The following is a 26,112-nucleotide window of genomic DNA, read 5'->3' as shown; positions in this document are numbered from 1 at the left end:
ATTTAGCTGAAACTTTAAAGAAATTTTTCTCTCTCTGGAACTTCCTGGTGATGCTTGTAATGCAGCTCAACTTCTTTAGCTCTTTGTATACTTTTATCCTCCCTCCTAGATGCAGGCTTTCTGACATCCTTGGCTCTTTGAATTACACACCACATGGACATAAAGGGCAGACTATGCTAGTCCATCCAATTGCATCAATAGCTTCTTAGATCCCTTTTCTGATTCTATTATTCTGTGACTGCTCAGTAGCTCATGCTTTTTTTTTTATTGGAACTCACACGTAGAAATAAAAAAGAACATAGTGTTTTGAAAGAATTAAGATAAGAATTAAAGGAAAATTTTTAATGTTTAAAAGGAAAGAAAGACAACATGAAGTGTGACAAAAGTATCTAATTTGTAATGTATCTAACCTAAGAGAATTTGTGTTAATAATGAAGACTTATTACACCAATACTTATCAAACATCTGCTCTGTACCAAGCACCGTGTTTGCTGCATAATGATGATGATGATGATGAGAGTAATAGCAGCTAACATTTGTTGAGAACTTATGACTACACGAATGAGACAGGCATAGGCCCAACCCTCATGGAAGCTTATAAGCTAGCAGGAAAAACAGACATTGAACAAATAATCCCAAATGTTATTAATGCAATACGAAATTGCAGGGTACAATGGGAGGGTGCTACAGGTGGCCTAATCTAGTTTAGGGGTCAGTGAAGTCTTCTCTGAGGAAGTGACATTTTATTTTTTTTAACTTTTTATTTTATATTGGAGTATAGTCAATTAACAATGTTGATAGTTTCAGGTGCACAGCAAAGTGACTCAGTTATACATATACATATATCCATTCTCCCCCAGACTCCCCTCCCATCCAGGCTGCCATATAACATTAAGCTGAGTTCCCTGTGCTATACAGTAGGTCCTTGTTGGTTATCCTTATTAAGTATAGCAGTGTGCACATGTCAATCCCAAACTCCTTAACTATCCCTTCCCTCTACCCTTCTCCAGGAAGTGACATTTTAGAGTTAGCTACACAAAGGGAAGTTAGGGTTGAGGAGATAGAGCATCCCAGGCAGAATGAAGGCTATGGGCAAGAGCTCTGATCAAGCAAAAAGTATATGTTGGAAGAACTGAGAGAACTGGCTAAAGCTTAGAGGCCAGGGGGAGAGTGGGGAGAAGAGGCTGGAGAGAAGAAGGCAGGAGAAGGATCATGCTGAGGCCAAGTGAGGAATTTCAACTCCATCCCAAGGGCTATGGGGAGCCATTGATAGGTATTAAGCAAGTGAGTGACATGATCAGTTTTCCGCTCTAAGAAGATTACCCTGACTGGATTGGAGGGGAAGAGAGGGAATGTGCAGGTGGCTTGGACTGGAGAAGTGGCAGCATTTGTAATACATCTCCAGGTTAGAGTGGGGTTCCTGTCGGACTAACAAAATTCTTCCTCCCATAGAACCTAGTTATTTATGTTAATGTTGAAGGAAATTTCCATTCTCAAAACTGCTCCTTCACAGGCATGAGAGCCATGTCAGGGAGATGTGGGAGCCCATGGGCAAAAGGCAGCGGGAAAACATGAAAAGGAGATAACACAAAGGGCTAGCTAGTCCTCCTCTGGAATTCCGAGCTTTGATCTGCTGGTTCACAACTCCCTCCAGTGTCTTGGGAGGGAGTGCTGTATTGATGCACTCAGCAAAGAAAAGAGGTCCAGAGTTTGCCTAGAAATAGTTCATGGGCCATAAAGATAGTGTCACAGCATAATGTGAGAAAATGGACTTCTAAAAAGGATTATTTTCATGTGTAAGACAAAAGTATTCTAATTACTGACCAGGACCCTTTTACCTTAAAAGGAGGGTTCGTTTCAAAAGCTTGAGTTGTAAGCTATATCATTAGTCCCTTTTGTGCTTAGTGGGATGACAAAGCTCTCATCTCCCTGTGGTTCAAAGAATCTGTCAGTCATTCATCAAGCATATTATTGAGCAACTACATGGTGAAAGGCATTGGAATACAACAGTTAATGTTTTACATAGACTTCCAGTCCAGTGAAGAAGCTGAAAGTCTAGACATTAAACTATTACACAATTAAATTTTAAAAGTGCAACTGTAATAAGTTCTACAAAAGAAAGGTATGCATGCTATGAGGGCTTAGGAAAGGAGCATCTGGCCTAGACAGCAAGTTAGGGATGTGATTACTGAGCTGAGAATAGAAGGGTGAATAGAAGTTAAATGGGTGAAGAGAGGATAGAAGAATAGTGGTAAAATTAATTGATTTGACAAACCTGTATAGAGCCCTTATCAGGTGCCAAGTGTCATAATAGGTAACTGTGGTCCACAGATGAATGAAACCTGGTCTGCATGTTAGGGAAAAGAATAAGCTGAATCTTGCTAATGGCTAGCTATGAGAATTTGATTATTAATTTGCCCGAACCTCAGCATCTTAATATGTAAAATAAGAAAATAACATCTATCTTGCAGGATTATTGTGAGAATTCAAAATGTGCAAAGCCCTTAGCTCACTGCCTGTCACATAAGTAGCAAGTTCTGTAATGACCAGACCCAGAGTCAGTATGACATAGTGTCAGAAGCTCTGTTCATGGTGTTCAGAGCTCACTATTTTCCATCAGACTATCTGGGTTCAAATTCCAGATCCAATGTTTACTAGCTCTATGACCTTGGGCAAATAACAAACTTTCTAGTCTTTAGTTTCTTTATCTATAAAAGGAAGATAAGAGAAATACCTCATAAGTTTCTTGGGAGGCTCAAAGGAGATAGGCATGAAAAATGTGAAAGATGGCTAAATAAGTACCTAGCCTACATATTCTGTATGTTCAAGGTGCTGTATCAGCACAGATAAATAAGCAGTAAATTATTTTTGTTTTTGTTCTTCCTGGATAGGAGGGTGAAGCTAGCTAAGGCCAAAGACTTCATACAGAGAGTCTTGTTCTAGGCCTTAAAAAATGAATAGGTGTTGGACAAACAGAATGCTGATAAATTTGCCTTGCTCAAGCCATAGAGCTGCAGTTTGCTATTGTGAGAGGAGCCTAGGCCTAAGGCTTAAGGAGAATATTTTAAAAGACTAGTGAGTTCATTCTAATAAACATCTTCTCTCCATTTGCTACCATGAGCTGGAAGGCAGGGTGGTGTGGTCAGTAACAGCGTGGGCTTTGAAGTCAAACAGACATGGGTTCTAATCCAGTCCCTTCTACTTATAGCTGTGTGATCTTATTACTTTTATTACTTACTCTTACTTATTACTTACTATATTTCTCTGAGCTTCAGTTGATTAATCTTTAAAAAGGAAGTATTAATAGAGCCCTCTTCATAAAATTTTTATGAGGATTAATCAAGATAATGCAGGTAGACATCATATTTGGCATATAATATTTAATAAATGTTAGCTATTATTATTATTGATGCCTCATTAAGGTTATGCTGGCATAAAACATTAGAATTTGTTCAGTGTATGAAACACAAGGGTTTGCCATATCACCTGCTCAATAGTGGGATATCCAAAGAAATACCACAAACCAGGTGGTGAGTCCCTTTGTGGCAATGATTGCAGGTATTTACCTTTGTGGGCCCAGTAACTTTGAAAATTATACAAAGCCCCCCCCCCAAATATTGAATAACGAGAGATTTATTTCACTGATTGTAAAATAAAGGTTTTTTTACTTACAAACATGAGGCATGTTTCTATAAACAATCTATAAATAAATAAATACACCTGTAGTTTCACCATCAATGGAACAACCATCGTTAATATCTTGATATATTTTTTCCAAGACGTGTGTGTGTGTGTGTGTGTGTGTGTGTGTGTGTGTACGTGTACATATATGATATCTGTGGGGGGGAGTCATAGCATTTAAAATAATTATATACATATTTAATTTTGATCAGACCATACAAAAGCTTTTTCTCAATCTGTCATATGAGCATTTGCTTTGTTTTATTAAATATGCTTCACAAACATGATTTATACATTAGATAACATTCTATAAGGATGTGGCATATAATTTATTTAACTATTGCCATATTGTTAGACCTTTGGTGTGTGTCAAAACTAATTAATCTTCAAATATAAGTTATTTGTTACCAAATTCAGTGATTTCTTAACCTGTAGGGGCTATAAACAACTTGAAAACCTAATTATTTAAAAAAATATGAAACTCTGTACTATCTTCCTTATAGAAGAAAATTACAAACACATATTTACATAAAATGTTGCCTAGAATTTCAGGAGACGTATAAACTCCATGAAGCCCATCAGTGAATTCCTATCCCCAGGGCCTCAGTCAGAACCAATGATATCAAATATGTTAACACGAAGCAGAACAAAAAAGTTAAAGAACTGTAACATAATTGTGGAGAAGTATAATCTCTAATATACTGCTTACTACAGTACATTCGACTATTTTCATAATACAGCCCAATCCCAGTTCATTCTTATATTTTAAGTAAGTCTAGATTCTATATTAACACTTCTGTACAACTTCCATGAACTATACTGCCTCATGTGCTGTATCCTTATCATCCTTAGTGACAGAAAGCTTCTACAGGACTCCCAGTACACTGCCTCTCCTCACTGTGAGGTCTTACATTCTGGAGAACTGTGCCATTACTGGATCTATTCCTGCTACCCTCCTGCTCTGTTGCTCCTAATTGTCTTACATACCATTCCATTTGAGCAAATATACAGCATGACTGGTAATACAGTTATTTAAAGGAAAGAGATCATTTTGTAATTACACCAAAAACAAACTCAACAAACTTAAAATATACTGCAGCATAAAGACTAATAAACATAAAAGAGATGTATTCACTCTTTGGGGTCATGTATATTTCAATCTCAGGATGCAAGGTTTTAACTTAGCCTTTGTGTAGTTCTAACCAAGGAAAGGCACAATCTTTTATTATCTTAACTTTATGCTTTGTCTGACACGCAATTTTTAATACCAAGTTTGATTCTACACACCGTTTTATAGTTTCGAAAGAATTCTGACAGGTTCTCAATATAAAGGAGAAAGCTGTTTTGTACTTTGTGTTTGTTGTTTTCATCTGTTTGCTTCTTAAGACAGAACAATTATTTATGTGAAGATACAACAGTTACTGATGTGAAAGCTTGTATGAAAGAGCATGTACACATGGCACATGGAAATTTGTTTATGACTGTGTGTATTTGAAAAATCCTAAGTCATCATTAGATTCCAAAGAATGATGGAAAAGAACATTTTGAAAACAACTCTAAGAATAATTTATATTAAAGACACTTCTTTTTCTGCCTCATAGCTACATCATCCCTCTCAAGGTTTCCGCTTTGGAACTGTCCGGGAAAGCAGTGCTGAAGATTATGTGAGGCAAAGCTTCCCAGAGATGCATGAGTATATGAGAAGATACAATGTACCAGCCACACCCGATGGAGTGGAGTATCTGAAGTGAGTGTCAACCTCTTGCATCCAAAAAGTCCTCAATGAAAAAGAAGTCTTGCTATTGATGTAGTGTTTGTCGGTTTTTTAAAATGATAGCTAAATATATCCATTGTGTGTTCAGTAATATCTCACACCATGTGAGATCCAGGAGGCAATGTGGAATGTGTGCATTTAATTATGTGACCTAGTTTACTAGTTCCTGCACAGTCCCAAGTTGGCCGTAGCTTTGATCAAAGTGCCAGTGCAGTCATTAGTGTAGCAGATGGTGGGGGAAGTAAATGTTGGTTCGACATCACTTGGGAAAACAATGGTGCTGAAATGATCAAACACTCAGGGAATGTGGCCAGAGGATAAAGTGCCCCAAAGCAACCCTTTCCTTCACAGTGAATCTCTAAGCATGTGGACTGTCTCCTCTTATCACAAGGAAGTGGACTTTATCTTAGAGCTTTCCTGTAGAAAGAAAATAAGATAAAAGGCAATGATTCCCATGCCTGCATCCTTCTCATCGGCATTTATGAGAAGCAATCAAGAGCAATCACATTACCATGGCAGATTATCAGAGCCTGTAATTCCGTGAAGCTGAATGCAAAAGAGGTTGGTGCAGTTATGGGTCTGCTCATCTAGTCTGCCTGGGAGAAGGGGATGAATGTGATAAGCACCACAGCATGCAGGCAAGCAGTCCTCTCCCTCCTGCCTGATGGTCTCAGGACAATGACATACATTCAAACTCCAGTCCCTAGAATTGTGCAGCACCAGGAAACTGGTTTCTCTATTGTCAAACACAATAATCTCCCCAAAGGACAACAAGACTTGGCACCTCAAATTTTTTTTAAGAAAGGGAAATAAATAACTTTATGGGACATAGGGGCTCTGTGTTTCTCAAGTTCTAGTAATCAGCCCCTAAAACAATTTTATGGACTAAGCTAGAGTCTAGAAAGGAAGCCTTGTGTTCTCAGATTTGCAGAGTTATATATAGTGTTGAAGCACTATGAAATGGCACTTTCAATTTTGCAAGAACATTAAAACATTAGAGTCCCTCTCTGACACAGAGTTTAGTGTTCCTTTGCCTCCCAGTTCCTCCTCTTTATCCTCTCCTTTAGGGAAATGCATGGCTGAGAAAAAGAATAAGATGTCAGGGAGACAGCGATGGCTCCCCGCTAGATAGTAATGGCTGACAAACTGGGCCCTTATGGCAGTGTGAAAGGGTGAGATAAGCCACTGCTGCAGTCTCCAGTTCCATTCCACTCAGGGTATTCATTTATTCTGGAGGCTTCATCTAGAAGGCCCAAGTGCTCAGAGTTGGCCCTCCTCTAGCCTGGGGAGAAGAAATTGTTAGGTAGGAAAACAGGCACAGATGAAGGAGCTGAGTTCCAAAAGAAGCAACTTGTCCATGGAAATACAGCTAGCAAGTGGCAGTGTCAGAACTAGAACCAGGTCTCTAGAATCCAACCACTGCTGCAGGCTAGTCTGGAAACCAAAACCGGAAAGTAGGTCCTTGGTGTTCAAAAAACAGTCCATGTTTCAGCAGCATCCGTGTACCAGATAGCATTTGGGTGCATGTGAGAAATGCAAACTCTCAGGCCCTGTCCCAGAATCGGCATTTTAAAAAGCTCCCCAGGTGACTCATAGATTGAGGTGAAATTGGAACAGAGCTTACCATCAATGCCCTCTGCCTTCTTCTCTCTGGGCTTCTCTCTCTACTTTTGGCCCAGATGAAGCCTATGCTCTTCGCCACCACTCCAAACAACCAGTCTTCAAGTTACCCCGACATCCCAGTGCGCTGACCTGCAAGCACAACCCTTGGAGTCGCCCATAAAGACAGGTTCCTGTGTTACACCTGTCCCTCCCCCCATCTCCCATCAGAATTCCCCCGGGCTTCATCCTACTCACTTAGGGCCCTGCTTTCTGAGGTGACAGTATTCCAATAAATTAATCCCAAGTATTAATTACTTTTAGTATGTTTATATCTGACTGGTTTTTGTGGTATATGTGTTATTAAATGAATGCTCAAAAAGACAGCATGATTTTATAATGGGAGAAACAACTGTAGGCCATGGCCATGCCAACTATTAGGATGATTCAACCAGTCTGTAAGGTCCTTATACCTGGATCAAACACTGCCACTTCCTCACCAGTGACTCAGGGCCCCATGGGAGTCTGTGAGCTAATTGCTTCTTGCCTTGCTATGCAATAGAAACCTGCCATAGATAACTTCACTTTGCAATTCAAAATCATGAGGAGTTATTTAGGGATACCACTGAGATGGACCTCTGGAAATACTGGTTAGAAAAACTGAGCCCTAATTTTTTGTATTGTTATTGCTGCCACAAATATTTGCAGAGTATTGGTAAATGGTAACTTGTTCCTGTGTAGCTCACAAGGTACATTCTGGTACTGTGAGCGTCAAGATTTGACTGGAGAAGCATCTTTCAGCTTGATTTTTATCTTACTGCCAGGATTCCATTAAGGTTCCTCATCTTCAGCTTCCAGGAGACAATTCTTATCCCCAGCCCTTTTAGAAGCTTCCTACAGCTCTGGACCTGGGATATGTTTTTCATTTTGGCTAAAGTTAAACATAGGCCTCACTGTAACTTAAATTCAATAACCCTGGAAAAGGGATTTATTTTGAAGTGCCTATTTTACCTCCTAAAAGAGTAGAGAAAGGAAGCAATGGTCATTGGCACCAAGAAGGGATGTTGACCTACTTAATGTGTGTCCATGTGTGGCTCAGACAAAGCCATCAAAAAGGTACTTGCTGCTCAATGATGAATCTTAGAGATGTCTAAGGGTGTCTTTCTCTTTTAGATGTTTGATGGGCCCTAGCCATGTTCTCCTCTGAGTTTAGAAGCTACTCCTATGTATTGAATTCCAACAGCCTCATTTTTGGCTCTAAGAGAGGAATGACTGGACCCAGATGGAATAGAGAAGAGCTGTTCTCTTTGCCAAGCTGTTTGGACAGCACTGAGGGTCAGAAAGCCTTTATTAAATGGATATATGTCCTGTATCTTTCAAAAAAAAGTTTGAGGTAGCTGAAAACAGAGTCATTGCATACACCTTAAACATTTCCCTTTGAAGCTCATCCTCCCTTGCCACCTTTGTGAGTGGAGCTCAGCCAGTGCTGACTGCCTTCCTTGGGACCATCTCTGTGCCTATGTCCAAAGACTGGGGAGAACACATGGAGGATGCACAAGGATGTCTGCTGGCACCTTGAGCCCAGCCCACAGCTGACTCACTGATATAGTCCAGAAACAACTGCCTTTAAATGATTTTTGCCTGAACTGCCTCCTGGGATGGGAGTGAAACATGAATCTCTGGAGATATATTAATAAATCAGATTACAAAGATCTATTACATATGCTTCCCATTCCATTTATTGAACACCAGCCTATGGACTTTAAAGAGACCTGAACTCCCTTTTCACCAAGAGTGCTGGATCTCTTATTTGCCCTTCCTTAATATATACTCCCAAATATGAAATAATGCCTGATCTCTGAAGAATATGATAGTGATCATGACAGAAAGAATTAAGAATTTTCACACACTGATTAATGAGACCCCCAGCTCCAACATTTACTGGCTATGTAGACTGGATTAAGTTACTTTGACTCTTTGAGCCTGAATTTTTCCATCTGTTAAAATGGGATACTACCACCCCCTTCAAGGTTATTATAAGGGGTAAAATGTATGGAAAACAATAAATACAATGCTTACACAAAGAAGTCATTCAGTGATTGTAAGAGAAATGAACCTTGACTATCTACCTTCCCATTCAATTCATAGTCGCTCTGGTTTTGTTGTTGGATTTAGAATGAAAGAAACTGGTAGATGAATCCACTGGAAAGATGTCATGCTCTCTTATAAGAGTGTCTGTTTCCCCTGATCTATTCTCTGCAGGTCAGTGAGATGTCAGCAAGGCAGAGCCAGCAGCTGCCCAGCTTGTACTGCCCTTATTGTCCATTCCCTAAACAAAAGCCAGCTGTCAGCCTTAGTGCTTCCTGTCTATTAATGAATCATTTTTCACTTTTCTTCTCTTCGTCTTAAACATAGGAATGATCCAGAGAAACTAGATGCCCTCATCATGGACAAAGCCCTACTGGATTATGAAGTGTCAGTAGATGCTGACTGCAAACTTCTAACTGTGGGGAAGCCATTTGCCATGGAAGGTATTAATCAGTCATTCTTGATTCACTTTTACTCGGAATGTGCTGTTTGCCAACCTAGCAAGTCACAAATGCCAATGTCAGAGGCAAAGAGCTATTCATCTTCCCTTGCTTTCATTTTCAGCTCTTAAGCACTCAGCTATTAAGTTGCTGAAGTTAGGTATTTATTTTCTACCTACTCCACAAACATATTGTTATCCAATTGTTAGAAAAACAACAACCAAAACGCCATTGTTATCCCAACAATGTTGCTTTAGATATCTGGGAATGGTGACAGTGTAATAAATAGGGGGTCCAGTTTTAACTTAATCTGTATTTTCTAATGTCCAAATCCTGTAATGAATCTGATGCTAAAACTAGAATGATTGCATTACAACTGGAAGGGCCCCAGTGTTGATTTAATCCAGTCTACTCAGCTTTATCCACAAGAAAACCCAGAGACATTTTATCACTTTCTCATAATCACACAATTAGATGACAATACTGGAATTAGAATCCAAATCTCATGGTCCTTAAATAAATGTTTCCACTAGTTGAAAAATAAGTAGAAAAAAATCAACTTTTGTGGTTTAGTAACCTCTAAGAGTCCTAAACAAAACCTTGTTTGGGACCTTGAGTTTGTCTTTCTTCCCACTGGCAGCAAATTTTTGCTTTCAATTTGGTCAACCAATCAATCAAACTTCGGGACCAAAGAAAGATTGCTTTGTCAGTAGCTCCTTGCATTCTGGACAACAGTTGATATACGGAGCTGGTAGTTTGAACCAGCAAATTTCACATCTCCCAGTTCCCAGCTTCCCTCCTCTGACAGTACATGCTGGTTCCCAAAACAAGCCATACTCACTTGTCAGAAAGCACTTTGACTTGAAACAATCCCACGGGGGTGCCCAAGTCCTATTTCCAGAAAACTATACTTTCCTGTATGTAAATTAGTATATCGAGACTATTCAGATTCCAATTCCCCACCCACAGTTGGTCCCTGTCTCCCCTAAATACATCAGCAAATTTTTTACTTCAGTCTTCGTTTTTGTGATGAATGAGAATGTAAAAGCTGATGCGGTTTCTTCGAGCCTTCTCCTAAGAGAAATCAATCCCCTCTCCAGGCAATGCTACCTCCACCTGAACCAGGAATAGAACTCAGGAAGAGAGAGATTTAGTGGTAGGGATCTTCTATTAAGATGACAGTCTGACACAAGAGAGAGGAGATATGGAGATATATGTATATGTATAGCTAATTCACTATGTTATAAAGCAGAAACTAATACACCATTGTAAAGCAATTATACTCCAATAAAGATGTTTAAAAAAACATTACCATATGACCCAGCAATCCCACTACTGGGCATATACCCTGAGAAAACCATAATTCAAAAAGAGTCATGTACCACAATGTTCACTGCAGCTCTATTTACAATAGCCAGGACATGGAAGCAACCTAAGTGTCTATCAACAGATGAATGGATAGAGAAGATGTGGCACATATCTACAATGGAATATTACTCAGCCATAAAAAGAAACGAAATTGAGTTATTTGTAGTGAAGTGGATGGACCTAGAGTCTGTCATACAGAGTGAAGTAAGTCAGAAAGAGAAAAACAAATACCGTATGCTAACACATATATATGGAATCTAAAAAAAAAAAAAAAAAAGTCATGAAGAACCTAGGGGTAAGATGGGAATAAAGACACAGACCTACTAGAGAATGGACTTGAGGATATGAGGAGGGGGAAGGGTAAGCTTTGACAAAGTGAGAGAGTGGCATGGACATATACACACTACCAAATGTAAAATAGATAGCTAGTGGGAAGCAGCCACATAGCACAGGGAGATCAGCTCAGTGCTTTGTGACCACCTAGAGGGGTGGAATAGGGAGGGTGGTGGGGAGGGAGACACAAGAGGGAAGAGATATGGGGACATATGTATATGTATAACTGATTCACTTTGTTATAAAGCAGAAACTAACACACCATTGTAAAGCAATTATACTCCAATAAAGATGTTTTAAAAAAAAAGATGACATTCTGATGTAGCAGGGCACAAAAAGAAAAGCCAAAGAAAAACTAGAAAACCAAAGAACATTCATTATATAACCTCATTTTGATGTAACAACGGGAAAATTCCCATTTTTCGTGGCATCTAGGGATATGGAAGAGATGTTACTTTTTTTTTCCTGTCCTAGATGCACTGGGTAATTGAGGTCCCTTTTGCCATTAGCAGCTGTTAACAATGAATTATTTGTAGTGGGCAAAAGAATGAAGGACTCTAGTTTCCACCTTTGTCTTAGGGGCCAACACTATCTTGTCAAAAGGCAGTGGTGAGATGGCTTGTTGGCCTCTGCTAGACCCCAGTGCCAGATGCCACACAATGAACTCCCCACTGGTTTCCTGTTTACATTTCCATCTGTGCTCCTGAGACTTGGTGTCTTGCAGTTCCCATCATCTCCAGATACCACGTTGTTTTCAAAGGGGATAAATACAAAATGGCACAAGGAAGTGCTCTCTCTGCAAGAGAGCAGAGAGACTACAGATTTGAATACAGAGAACAGTCTCATCATTATTGGCTTATTCTAAAAAAACCATTGCAGGTTTATTCTGGGTGAGGTTCAAATCAGAAATTTTAATTCAATACTGCCTCTGTGAACAAGTTCACAACCTAAAAGCAGAACTTTGTAAAATACAAAGGGAGGACACATAAGTTAAAAACAACTTGATAGAGATACTAGTAAGTCTTGATTGATGCTTTTAACAAAAATGTTAATCTCATAGATTTTTATGGAATATTTCTCTCTTCATGAAAAAATTTTAAACTATTATATGCTTTCCTTTAGCAACATTTAGGATTTGTGAACTTATGAAAATCTGGACTTTATTATTAATTAATTAGACTTCATAGGCATAAATATATCATAAAAGCAATTTATGAATAATTTTTACCCATTTAGCTTACAGGAATGTTTCATATGTCTATCTGTATCCTGTCATAGGACCTAGTATAATGCAAAGCATATAACAGTTATGTCATAAATGATGTATTACGTATTATATAACTCATTAGGTTGTATTTGAAATAAGTACCTAATTCACTTATTATTGTAGGTAATCAAAAGCACCCTGAAGGTCTGCATACACTTTCCAAAGTGCTTAAATGACTTTGGGAACTTAGGAAAGAAAACAGAGTCAATTGATTCCTTCATGCTGAATGTACATTCTCTCTCTGTAGTAACGACATTATACCAACTCGGTGTGACTACTGAAAACCCCTCCCAACTTCACCATCCTGCATTTATTTAAGGCTTAAAGGTCAAGTGGGACAAATGAAAGATAATAGTCCACATTGAGTTTGAAACCTTTTCGTAAGTCTTCAGTGCAGCAAACCAAAACTATTAAGAATTCAAGAGCATGTGGAAAGTCTCTGGTCATATTAAAAATCATACACCAGGGACAAAAAGACATATTGTATGCTCTGGAAAAAAAGAAAGTGTTGAGATAAATGAATACATGTCCCAAATTTATGCACTGGAGTTAGCTGACAGTAAAGGTCAAATGAGAAGAGTAATGGAACTGCACAGTACTGATTTGTGACCTTTCTGCTGAAGACTGCCCGTTTTTGAGTTTGTTCTGTTACTTGCTTTCCACTAATTATTTAATACAGTGCTTGGAGCACTAGCTCTGGAGTCTGAGTACTTGGGTTAGAATAGAGTTTCTGTTACTAACTGTGCTACATTGGGCAAGTCACTTAATCTGTTCTTTAGCTTCCTCATCTGCATAATGGGTTTGTGAATAGTACATCTATGACAGAGTTGTCGTGAAGAGTAAGTAAAATAATATATGTTAAGCACGTACAAACACACAGTAAGTGCCCAATAAATTATTATTATTATTCATTATATTGAATCAATAGATTGAGACCAATTCATTATAAATTATCCTAGGATAGATAGCGTTAATATATCTCAGCTTCTCACACATACTTCTCTCTCCACTATGATGTGCTGGGGGTAAGGGAAACCCATTTTTAAAGTCTCCTTTAAGGTTAGGACTATTCCAATATGTTCTCAACCATTGCCCTGCAGTAGCTAAATATGTTATTCCAAGGCCAGACCGTAAAACGAAATTAATTTTACTTCCTGAAGTCTTTTTAACCCTATCTAAGATCTTATTTTCAAAATATCTATTTTCCAACCACATTTCAGGAAGATTTTTGAAGTCTATGAATTTCTAACTATACATTTGCTAGCCAAAATATATTTCCACCACTCTTAGCTGAGTAAAGCTGATTTATCCATGGGGAAAAGATCAGAATTCTATTCTGAAAATTGTTCTCTTGGGCTATTAAGCTGTATCCAATTTCAAGGGTGCCTGAAGCCTTCATCTCTAGGGTTGAAGGATTCCATTTTGCTTCATCTATCAACCACAAAATAGTTAACCTCATCTTTATTGCAAAGCCACGTTTCTAATGATAATGAAAGCAACTCAGGCTGCTAAGTTGAGTCAGCAATTTAAAAATAAGAATTCTTTGACCAATAAAAACAATCAAATTTGAAAAGCAGCTGATAAAGAGGACAAAAATGGTTTTACTATTTTGTCTCTGAATAAAACTGATTTTTATGTCTTTTAACACATACCTCTTCTAACTGCCACATAACTTTGTTTTTCTGTTTCTCCCCTTGTTCCATATGCATAGTTTGTTTTAACTAGATAATAATAATTTATGCCAATAATTATTAAAATATCAATATTTAATATATGCATTAACATAGAAAATTTTAAAGAACAGGAATCTATTTTTAGTGGTCAATTACAAATTAACCTTGACATGATGGAATGGAGTAATTTAATATTTATTATCTCCTATGTATCAATTTTTTATAAATGTCTCTGCAACTTCAACATAGCTTTTTCCCTAAGGCAATTTTTATACATTTGTTGTAGTGCCAAAATTCTATTCTTAGAATATGTAAATTTATCGTAAATATTAATTTCTAAACTTTCTTATCATGCATTTTGGTCTCATCTATCCAAAATACCACTATCAAGAATCACTCCAAGATGCCTTCTCTCATCCTTTCATCTGGTAGCAATCTCTCTCCTCCTAACAACAGTTTTCTTCATCCTCTTCGTTGCATCTTTGTCATTATATTTTATGTTTATTGAATTTATGACTCACCTCTCTTTCTCAAGAAAAGTCCTATAACATCCTACCATGCTGTGTAGTTATTTACATATGCCTCATCTCCCCCGTGCCACCATGAGCTTCATATGGATAGACTTGGTGTCTAATTTAACTTGGTAAATTCCATAGCACTTGGCAGAGTGTCTGGGACAGAATAGCATTCAACCCCTATTTGTGGAATTAATGAATAGATGAATGCAATAAATGCTTATCAAATGAAAAATGAAAACAATTCTGCCATGATTACAGTAACCTGTGCTGGAATTACTGGCTTTAAGGGGATTTTTAGGAGAAACAATATAGTCAGGGAGGGTCCTTGCTAGTTAATTTCCTCATTTATGTACAATCATATACCAATTGGGGCTGTACTTACACTATATTTACACAACTTATTGAAAAGTTTATGACAAAATTTGCCCGTGAATAATATATATTTGTGTCTGCTGAATTCAAACCACCAGTTTAGATGATTGTAGTTTTTTACTGCATTGCCTGGTTTAGGGAGATTGTATCAATATGATTGTAGTGATAGGGCCTGTTTGAAGGGGAGGAATAGGTCAAGTATTCCTTTGCCTTGGTCACATGCTATAATGGATACAGTGGAGGGAGCATTGGTTTTAGACTCAAACAAACCTAATTTCAAATGCTAGCTTTGCCATCTATGAGCTGTGTGAACTTGGGCTGTATATTTATTCAATCTTTAAGTTTCTATTCTGCATGGGTTCACATAGGGGTTAGACACATGTGGAATGGTATCTGGCACACAGTAGGGCTCAGTATGTTCTAGTTCTCATTATTAGAATCCCAGAGTGATTTAACTGACCTGTATGCCACACTCCAGTATGCAATCTTAGACTAGTGCATGATCTACAAAGTGGGGTAAGACATGTAAAAAGTTTATTACAGAGTAGTACTTGGTGTATAGTAAGCACTCTATAAGTATTAGAAATTGTTGTTGTTGAAAATTATTGCCTCCAGGGGAAAAAATATAAAATATTCAGCAAACCTGGCCTAATGATCCTGACCATAATCCCATACCCACCAGATAGTTCCAAGATCTTCTACTATTTGTTTGTATAAGTCCCAGTTCTTCTCCCTCAAGCTGGTACAAGCTGGGATGTCTCAGTTGTAATGAAATAATCATTATGCAGTGCATTGTTTAATATCTGTCTCCCTAAGAGATTGTACACTCCATGACAGCACGGACCATATTTACCTTGCTCACTGCTAAATCCCAACCACTTAACACAGTGCCTATTCACTCATAAATATTTGTTGAATGGATGAATGAGTGAATGAATAAATGTGTGAATTAGTCAGTGAAAATTATCATACACATGACTAGTATTGTGCCTGACATGTAAATAGGTACTGAATGAAAATCTGTGCAACTGAATTTGTCAATAGCATTCATTATAATAAAAGTTTCTAAAGAAAATTGGTTACTTCCTTATAGTTACCCATTACTTTAAATAAATGTTATTTCATGGTAGAATCAGCAGAAGAACAGACTGCCTGTGTAAAGTCTTTTATTGTCAGTCTTGCCTTTCAAGCCAAAACTACTAGGCACAAAATAGGCACTCAAAATAGCTCTCTGAATGGAAAATTCTAATAATGCTCTTGACATTGTCATCATTTCCTTGACTCGCCATTGTTAAGGAACAATCAAAATTACCAGGGGGGGGAAAATATATAGCTCTTTAAAACACATACATTTTTTTCTGTATTACTTATTTCCTCTCTTTTATTAGTTATACACAAATCTCAAGCCCTGTATTTTTTGAAAAAGGATTTGTGTATCTGTAATTTAAAAAAAGAACAAAAACTAATGTCCTTGGAAATAAATCGTAAGATGGAATCATTATAGCAAGTATTTGTTTCCATGAAGTATCTTTGGATTCTTGACAGCCTTTTGGTCTTTATATGTGAAAAAAGGAGCTAGCTATAGTTTCAGTTTGTCTTCCTCAGTCATCTTGAGGGCAATACATCTTTTTTCGACTATGCTATCCAATAGCTACAGACAAAATGTAGGTAATTAGCTCTTTCACATGGCTCTTCAAAGAGATTAACAGTTTGGAAAGCAAGTTAAGCCCCATACTAAGTGAGGATACGGAGTCCAAGCTAATTAATAAAACTCTGACAATTACATCTTCTTTACGCTCCTCCTTCATCCTTCTCCCTTCCTCTCTTGCCTTGAATAACCACTGCCACAGATATTTGGTTTATCAATTCCTTGATTTTTTTCTGAATATACTTTTATCACATACATATGAATTCTTAAAAATACAGTGTTTTGTTTTGAATGTTTTTACATTTACACAATGGATTCAGGCTATAATCTTCTGGGATTGATCTTTTTCATTCAGTGTTGCTAAGAGTCATCCATATTATTCCATGTCATTCTAGTTCATATGTTTCACACTATACAATATTCCATTGTGTAAACATTCCACGATTTATTTACCCATTCTCTTGTCAACATTTGGGTTGTTTCCAATTTTTGCTATTATGAACAACGCCTCTAAGAACATTCTTGTACATAGCTCCTGGTGTGGTTATGGAGGAGTTCTTTAGGAATGTACTTAAAGTTGCTTGTTTTAGAGCTTATAAATCTTCAACTATACAAAGTAATAGCAAATGGTTTTCCAAAGTGGGTACATCAATTTGCATTCCCACAAGCAACAAATAAGTGATCTTATTGATCTACATTTGTACCAACACTTGGTTTTATCAGACTCCCTTTTTTTTGACAAGTTTTTGTTGATGTTTTAGTACTTATGCTATATTGTACATTCACATGGTCTCATTCTATTATTAAAAAATAAAAGTAAAAGAGGGTCATGCATGACCAATGATAAGAGTATTTCATAAACCAGGGATTGTAATTCATCTAATTTTGTGTATTTAAGGTCCAGGGGAGGTGTTCTGGGAGAAGTAGATAGGGAATCCTAGCCCTGGTAAAGACCTCGAAGATGGCTTCTAAAGAATATCTTGAAGGGAAGGGCAGAAAGCCTTGGAATACAATGTGCCCCAGTACACAGTACACAGCTCATTCCTCTCCTTTCCAGACTCATCTCTTTTACTCAGAGGGGTAGCAGACCCAAGGTAATCATAGCTTGGACATTTTTTTAACATCTTTATTGGAGTATAATTGCTTTACAATGGTGTGTTAGTTTCTGCTGTATAACAAAGTGAATCAGCTATACGTATACATATATCCCCATATGCCCTCCCTCTTGCGTCTCCCTCCCACCCTCCCTATCCCACCCCTCTAGGTGGTCACAAAGCACCGAGCTGATCTCCCTGTGCTATGTGGCTGCTTCCCACTAGCTATCTATTTTACGTTTGGTAGTGTATATATGTCCATGCCACTCTCTCACTTTGTCCCAGCTTACTCTTCCCCTTCCCCATATACCTTGGACATTTTGAGTCCTTTGAAGGAAAGATGGTGAAAGCTCACTATGCCCTTGTCACCAGGCCTGACAGCAATATCATGCAAGCGTGGTGGCAACATCTCAGGAACCTCTCAGGTCAAACACTCACCTGAGATTATATTTTCTCCTAGGATACGGCATTGGTCTCCCTCCCAACTCTCCTTTGACCTCCAATATGTCCGAGCTAATCAGTCAATACAAGTCACATGGGTTTATGGATGTGCTACATGACAAGTGGTACAAGGTGGTTCCCTGTGGCAAGAGAAGTTTCGCTGTCACTGAGGTAAGGGAAAAACTGCTGATAATGTTGATGCTTTGTACAGCTTTACCTTGAAAAATATGAGGAAATGGTGTCATATGTGGCCAATAATCCAGGCTATTACATCTCCTAAGACTCACCACGGTATTTAGATTACTCCTAATTTCACTTGAAGGATGCCTATTCAATAGGAATTTTCCGTAAGACAAGTTTGTCTTGGATTTAACTGTGATGCTATTTTGATGAGTAAATGTCTGAATTTCTATTTTTTGCCTATATGTTATATCCACAAGTGCAGAAGAAATGCTGTTCTGCATTACAGCAATAGTATCTGAGATTGACATTAACAGTGTTTGGTTTAACTGTTAATTGCTGGTCACAATGTGGACTTCAAAATATTCTCAAGAGCTAACTTCCCAGTGGTCCAGTGATGAATCCTGCTTAGAGAAATAGATATGAACTTATAACTGGTAATTCTTAGATAATCCTAGATTTTTTAAACTGAAAACAACCAATTCCCTTCTTTTAGTGATGGAAAACTAATATCCAGAGATCCTAAGTGATTTGCCCAAGGCACACAAATAGTCAGAATCTACATCTTTTTATTGCAATGCTCTGCCTTTATGATGTAATTAGAAGGAAACCTGCAAAGTGAGCCAGAAATTGGATGATTAAGATAGGAGACTAAAAGGTGTAACAAGAGCCATAGGCTCCAGTATTTAAAAGAGAAGCCAAATAAAGCGTATGCGGTCTGCCTGACATTTGAAAAAAAAATCTAAAGCCAACAATAATGACTCCAAATAGCCTCTCTTCGCCAACAACTTTCACATTTGTATTTCAACACCAACTCTTCTTCTGGGCTCCAGAACCATATATCTACCTTCCTATTTGACATTTCCACTTGAATATCTTACAGGCATCTGACATTTAACTTGTCAGAACTGAACCCTGCTCTTCTCTCCTAAATCTGCTTTTCTCCCTGTGCGTCACATCTTGGATAATGGCACCTCTGTCCATCGAGTATCTCATTCCAGAAACTGGCAGGGATCCTTAATGCCTCCCACATCTCACCTTCTGCATCCATCAACAAGCCATATCTTTTCCTCTATAAAATATGTCTCAAATATGCCCATTTATTGTCATCTCCACTGTCAACACTCTAGTCCAAGCCATCATCCCTCACCTGGACCACTGCAAAAGTCTCCTAACTGGTCTCTCTGTTTTCATGCCTGCCGTTCTCCAATTTGTTTTCCACATGGTAGATCACTCTCCTACTTAGAAGCCTGTGATGGCTTCCCATGTTAATTAGGGAACAATCTGAAATGCTGAACATGGCCTGCAATGCCCTGCGGGACTTGACCCTGCCTATTTCTTCAGCCTCATCTCATGCAACTTTCCTCCTGGCTCATTACACCCCACCACAATGGTCATTCCAGATGGAGATACACGAGTGGCTTTCCTGCCTTGAGGTCTTGGCGCATGCTGTTGCATCCTCCTTCCCAGATACTCTTCCTCTCCCCACCCCCCAACATTTACCTAGCTAATGCCTTCTCATTATAAACTCCCAGCTGAAATCTCCCTTCTTCAGAGCCTGCCCATAGTCCCTGATGCAATCTGAATCATATCTCCCTTTATAATCTCATATTATGTCTTATTTAGAAGATCGTCACTGAGCAAAGATTTAAAGGAAGCAAAGAGGAAAATAAGGAATTAGGGAACTAGCATGCTCTGTTTCTTATCACATGACAAAAACTGTATTAGGGACATTAACTCATTGGTTCTCACTACAACCCTGTAAGGCAAGCATTTTTATATTTTTTGGAGATATTTGCATGGCTTTTCCTAAAAGAAATAAAATTGGGCTTACACTGGTCAGCTGAATTAATTCAGCCAAGAAAATAAACAAACCAATTGCTTAAGCTGTGCAAAGAAAGCAACAATCATTTCGTGTGTCCTACCATTTGTTGTGACCATGGTTAACTCAAGCCAAAATCTCCAAGTAATTCAAAGTTGACAGCAAGACATTAGACAAGACAAAGGGAGCCTCCCCGTCATGCCCCCAAAGCCAGCAATATAGAATGACTGGCACCTCCCTGATCACAAGCATACCTCGAGGCTGTGCCATTTCAGAGGACCATCAGACCAAGACATCAGCTGGATGGACTGACTCCCAGGGCAAGCCTCTGAGGGTGCAGGGCTCTTCAGGCTCAGAACCTAACTCCACCTGGGCACATACAGGGGAACATACTTTTGGAGACTAACAAGCACTAACATAAATCTACTGATTCTAGTATGAAAATATCTAACACAAAGCATGATAAATTTGAAGCCATACATTTCTGGACTTGCATCCAATTAACAACTGAGTGACTTAACTGCTCTTAAGTCTGAATTTCTTCATCCATGAATGGATATGATAAAACCTGCCTTGTCATTTTGTTCTGAGAATAAGAGATCATTTATGGAGAGACCAAGTAAAAAACCTGGCATAGTAAATAATAGAAATATTAATACTTCCTCTCCTTCCATCAGGAGAACTTCCTGGGGTTCACAGATATCTTCAGGTATCTTTCTGCAGCTTTATTTAGAAGTAAGGAAACCTTCCCAGAAATTCTCCAGTAGATTTCCTCATATTCATTGGCCAAAATTACATCATCTGTCCATGTCTAAAGCCAACCAGTGGTGAGGGGAATGAGATCACCATGATAGATTAGCCAGTCATGACTCATCCTCCAGGACTTATTAGCTGCTCCAGGGGCAGCTTCCCTTGAAATACATGGCCCCATAGAGAATGGGGTTCTCTAAATGAAATGAAACGAAAGCAGGGCTCCCTTAGGAAGGAGGAGACAGGAGAATGAATGCTAAATAGGCAACCAACCACCTCTTCTACACTCCCTCCCATCCTACCCACTTCTAGTCATCATTACAATGAGGTATTTGGATTTAATCATATGCAAGAGCCCTCCCACCTTTGATACAGCGATTACGGTCTTTCCTTTATGTCATCCTGAGATAAGAATATTTAATATATTTACAGTATAGCATAATGGTTGAAAGCATGGGCTTTGGAAACAGTTCTAGGTTTGAACGTCACCACCTGTGTGATACAAGACATGTTACTTGTCCATTCTGAGCCTCAGTTTCTGCAAATTGGGGTGATAATGTCTACTTTATAGGATTGTGGTGAAAATTAAGGCAGATAATTAATGCTTATAAAATACTGAGCCTATACCCAAATATGATAACCACAAAGTAACTTATATCCTTAAGGATGATGAGGTTTCAACTGTTCCAGGGCTGTATGGATTTATCAGTAATTTCAAACAAAACCAAATTAAGTGTGGACAAAAAAGGCAGATTTTGAAAAACAAATAATCAGCAAAAGCCATAAACTGTTCAGATGATATGTGCAAAACACACCACATATTTTTTCAACCATGGTTTTTAACGGGACAAATTCAGGAGAGAGGCATTAGGGAAATTCTGGAGGTAGTGAGCTGGAAGCAACTGGATAAGAGGCTGATATCAGGATCAAGTTATGGTTGTTAAGACAACCCTGGGCCCATTTTCCAGGTCAGCTGAATTTGGAAGGGGGCGAGAGGTAGGAATGAGGAGAATGGAAGAGAGGTGTACCCTTAACTGGAACTTCAGAGACAGAAATAAAGATTATGATAACATCCATGTGTGTATAGAGATGGGGGTGCCACCCCCAGCTTCAGGGAATGTTAAGAACATGTATGGAGCACTTCTCAGTGATGGTGGCCTGCACTACTGCATATTCTGGTCTGTGCAGTAACAATCTGCTTTGCAATGTTGCTCACCTGTGTGCATTTAAACGGAGTGCATATCCTTGCGCACTGACTGGCACGTTTGTCTTGAACAACCTAAGACAGAATTTCAGGATGTCACCCTCACAGAACCTAAAGGTACAATGTAATTAAATGAAACCCATCTTCAGCTCATTGGCTGAGCTTAGTCTCCTCTGTGAAGGCCCTGTGCCTGCTGGATTTTCTATCACTCAGTCCCTGAGTCTCTACCTGCTGTTTGGGTGGGGGGTTTAGCTTTCTCCCAGAAAAGGTCAGAAGAAGGAAGCATGCTTGTCAGTACTTTGTTTGCCATCCCTTTTGCCTCAAATGTCATACATTGTTGGGCTATTAGTGTGAAGAAAGTAGGACTGGATTTGAAATCAGAGAAGCCATATTTGAAGCCTGCCTCTACCATCCACTTGACTTGGGAAAAATCACTAACCTACCTCAGTCTCAGCTTCTTCATCTCTTCAGTAACTTCTTGTGAAGAGTTAATAAAATGGTAGTTTAATGAACACATCCCTCCTCCTTCGTTCTCCCCAGGGGGAGGGGTGCAGAGCACAGCACAGCAGAAGCAGGTATGTTCTGGAGGGTACCTCTCCCAACAGGTGCTCTTGAGAAAGACATTCCTCTGACTTCCCATTTTCCAGGTACAGTCCTAGTCCATGTATGTTGTCACAAAGTAATTAAACAATTTCACTCTGAAAAAAATATCCTCATTTGCCTAATGAATAATATATGGTCACCTAGTAACATGACATGAAAGATGCTTTTTTTCCACCTGTTTCTCACAGTTGGACATTAATACTTGGTCCCCTGTCAGAACCTTGATCTATTCACCTCCCATCTCTTGGCAACACCAGAGCTGTCTAGCTGCAATCTCTCTGGAGGATAAACTCATTTTTTTTAATTTTAGGGCTTTATCTGCTCCCAGAGTCACCTAGGAAATTGCAGGTCCAATTCTGCAGGCCAGACTCCAGCAATTTTCAGAGAGGAATTTTAAACTGACCTCAGATGTTTCTTCACGATCCTCCTAGCATAGCTGTGCCTCTGCCCACAGTGGACTCGTGGATCGATTCCACAGGGGAACACGTATAGCAGGCTTTAAATTACCTTCATTTCCCTCTGACTCAGCAAAAAAATGTTGTGTTTTTTTTTTTGAGTCACTGACTGAATTTAAGAGTTCCAGGGCAACAGTTTTGTGAAATCTGTTATTTACAAACCAGGAAAAGGAAGGCAGCAGATCACAGCTTAGGAAACTCCCAAAATTCTTCAAGGAATTATTAAGATATATGATGATACCTCTTTTTGAAAGTCTCCTTTAAATACTGGGTTGAATAATGTGCCTTTTAACCAACTTGGAATAGGCAAGAAGGAAGAGGAAACAGTTTGGGCAGGGAATGGATAGCATACTCAAACAGTCTAAGGAGAGTTTTCAAGAAACTCTTGGCAGAGATATGGTTTAAGTAAACCAACAGAAATAGTGCAATCTCTCAGGGCAGGTAAAGTGAAGGAGCCATTACCACACCTTAGCTCAAAGGGAAAAATGGAGAGAGCCACTCCTAGAACCCAGAGAGGCACAGGTGAGGGCATTCTAATAGGAGCTGCAGCCTTTGGTTAGGGACATAGCCATGCCACAGTGACCTGGCTGAGAGCCAGGAAGTAAATACCTGGCCTTAGTCTCCTCTGGCCCTCCAATATTCCACCACTGCCTTAAGCCAAGGAAGCCTGTCAATGTGGTCCATATAGGACCTCCCCAGGGCACAAAGCAGGATGGGAAGAGGTGGAAAGTGGATCTGGAAGGGCAAAAGAAGGTCCAGAACAGCCCCTCATGGCAAATGAAGGTGGGGATGGGCCCAGCTGAAGGAAAGCGCTGGCAGCCTGACCATCTATGAATGTGCAGCTTCTGTAACTGCAGAGGTCCAACCTGCAGGGAGAGAGATCATGCCTTGCACTGATCAGGAAGAAGGGAGAAGGACAACCAGGCCACTGGAATGACCTTGGTCTTGGGAGTCACCCTTGCTCCATCATTACTGTGAGGAGGCAGTTTTATGTCCTCGGGAAAGTTACTGAATCTCTGTGAGCCTCAGTTGAATCCATATCTTCCTGGGTTTTTACAAGGTTTTCTGCCTCTGAATCCATGGGTCTCCTTGTGTTGTCACTGTGTATTTAGGGAAACAAATACGTACTAAGCAAGAAGTGGAACACTGCACTGGAGAGAGCTCTATTTCAGGAATCCAGAGACCTCGATTACATAGGGTAGGGAAAAGGAAAAGGAAATGTTGAAATAGTCTAAGAATAAATCACTAATCTTTTCAGTGTTTTTTTATTACTAAGGAAAGTGCACATTAAGAAACTCTGCCCCATTCTACCCATGACCTCACCTTCAACTTGACCCTCACCCCATTCCTGGCACCCAACCCCAACCTGACCTTTAATTCATTCTTAATCTTACGCATCCTTGGCAGCCCCCATTCCTGAACTTCATCCAGTAAGGGATGAGGCCATGGAACAGGGGTGGAGTGAAGATGTTTGTGAAGCTCATTATTAAGTCATTTTTATAAGCTGAAGTGTAAATGGTCTGTCTTTAGGACCACGGTAGAGGTGCAAATGCAAAAACAACCATGGTGTCAAAATATCCACATGTAAAAGGTACATCAAAACATCATGAACACAAATTACTTAACCTCTCTGAGTTTCCTCCTATGCAAAATGGAGAGAAGAATATTTGATGATTCGCCTTGGGGTAAGGAACAGAGATAATGTACATAAAAGTGTCTGACATGTGGTAGGTGCTGAATGAATGGTAGTTACCATATTTGTCCTGACTCTGCCATGAACCAACTGAGTCACCTTCAGCAAACCTTAAGTTCTCTGATACCTGTTTCCTGCCCTTAAGATTGAGTCAAGCAGCATGTCCAGCTTAAGAGAATGCTGTGGTTCTCAAGCAGGTGCGTTTAGAGGGATCCCAACCTAACTAGCTGAAGATCTGGATCCTGGGACACAGAGGAAGACAATGAACTGACTGGCCTCCAGTGTAGGCTCTCCATCCCTGACCACTGCCCCAGACCACCAAAACGTGCATCTAGTGTGAAACCTATTAATATCTGTTCACTGAGAAAATGGAGCTTTCTCACGGCAGACCCATTCTTCCCTCTGTTAATTTTTTGTGGGGAGGAGTAATGGGTTAGTCAACTATACACTGAAATCTGAAGAGATCACACAGTCCCATCAAGAAGCTTCAATGCCTGTCAATTTTCTTTGCAGTTTATTTTTAAAGACCCAAACGGAATGGTATGGGAGTGGGGGAGGGGGGAGTCTTAATGCAGTCCTTTTTTGCTCTTGACAACTAGGTCACATCTCAACAGCCTCCTGCACCTCTCTCATCCCTACTCCTTCCTTTTTCAATTTAAAATGTCTCTGTCTGCTCTTCAACCTGATGAAAGTTATGGCGAGGCAGGGAGAGTTAATGATTGCAGATTGCTTTAAATTGAAAACATGTGTAAGTCAAGAACCACCTTGACAGCTGAGTGCTTCCCTTGGACTAGCCTAAGTAATTAAGTTTAGTATTTAAGCCAAGCATAAGGTCAGATGGAACCTATCCAGGTAGCACTTTCTGGAAACCTGAAGAAACACAAAGTTGTACCTATGTCCTTTTATGATGTGGAGTGAAATTGTGCATGAAGAAAGGGAGCCCAGTCTCAGAAAGGCCTCACCTTCCCTTACTCCGCTACCAGGACAAATTCACTTATTCATTCATTCACTCATTCATTCATTCATCTTTCAGCAAACATGTCTTGAATCCCTGTGTGCCAGCTCCAAGCCAGGTGCAGCTGATGCAAAGATGAATACAGAGCTCACAG

At 39.3% G+C, this 26,112-nt stretch overlaps 1 protein-coding gene across 1 annotated transcript in view; it reads left to right on the top strand.

The window, feature by feature from the left end:
* The window catches only part of GRIN3A (glutamate ionotropic receptor NMDA type subunit 3A), a gene marked incomplete at both ends in the record, with an annotated part of 137,307 nt that overhangs the window by 92,721 nt on the left and 18,474 nt on the right, over positions 1–26,112 (top strand). The window contains 3 exons of the mRNA XM_079707078.1: positions 5,283–5,428; positions 9,470–9,585; positions 18,316–18,467. Of these exons, the coding sequence (XP_079563204.1) occupies positions 5,283–5,428; positions 9,470–9,585; positions 18,316–18,467 (414 nt within the window). The remainder of the gene's footprint in view (positions 1–5,282; positions 5,429–9,469; positions 9,586–18,315; positions 18,468–26,112) is intronic.

This window comes from Hyperoodon ampullatus, assembly GCF_949752795.1.
Source record: "Hyperoodon ampullatus genome assembly, chromosome: 6".
Lineage (NCBI taxonomy): Eukaryota > Metazoa > Chordata > Mammalia > Artiodactyla > Ziphiidae > Hyperoodon > Hyperoodon ampullatus.
This window is presented reverse-complemented; position numbering and strand designations above follow the sequence as displayed.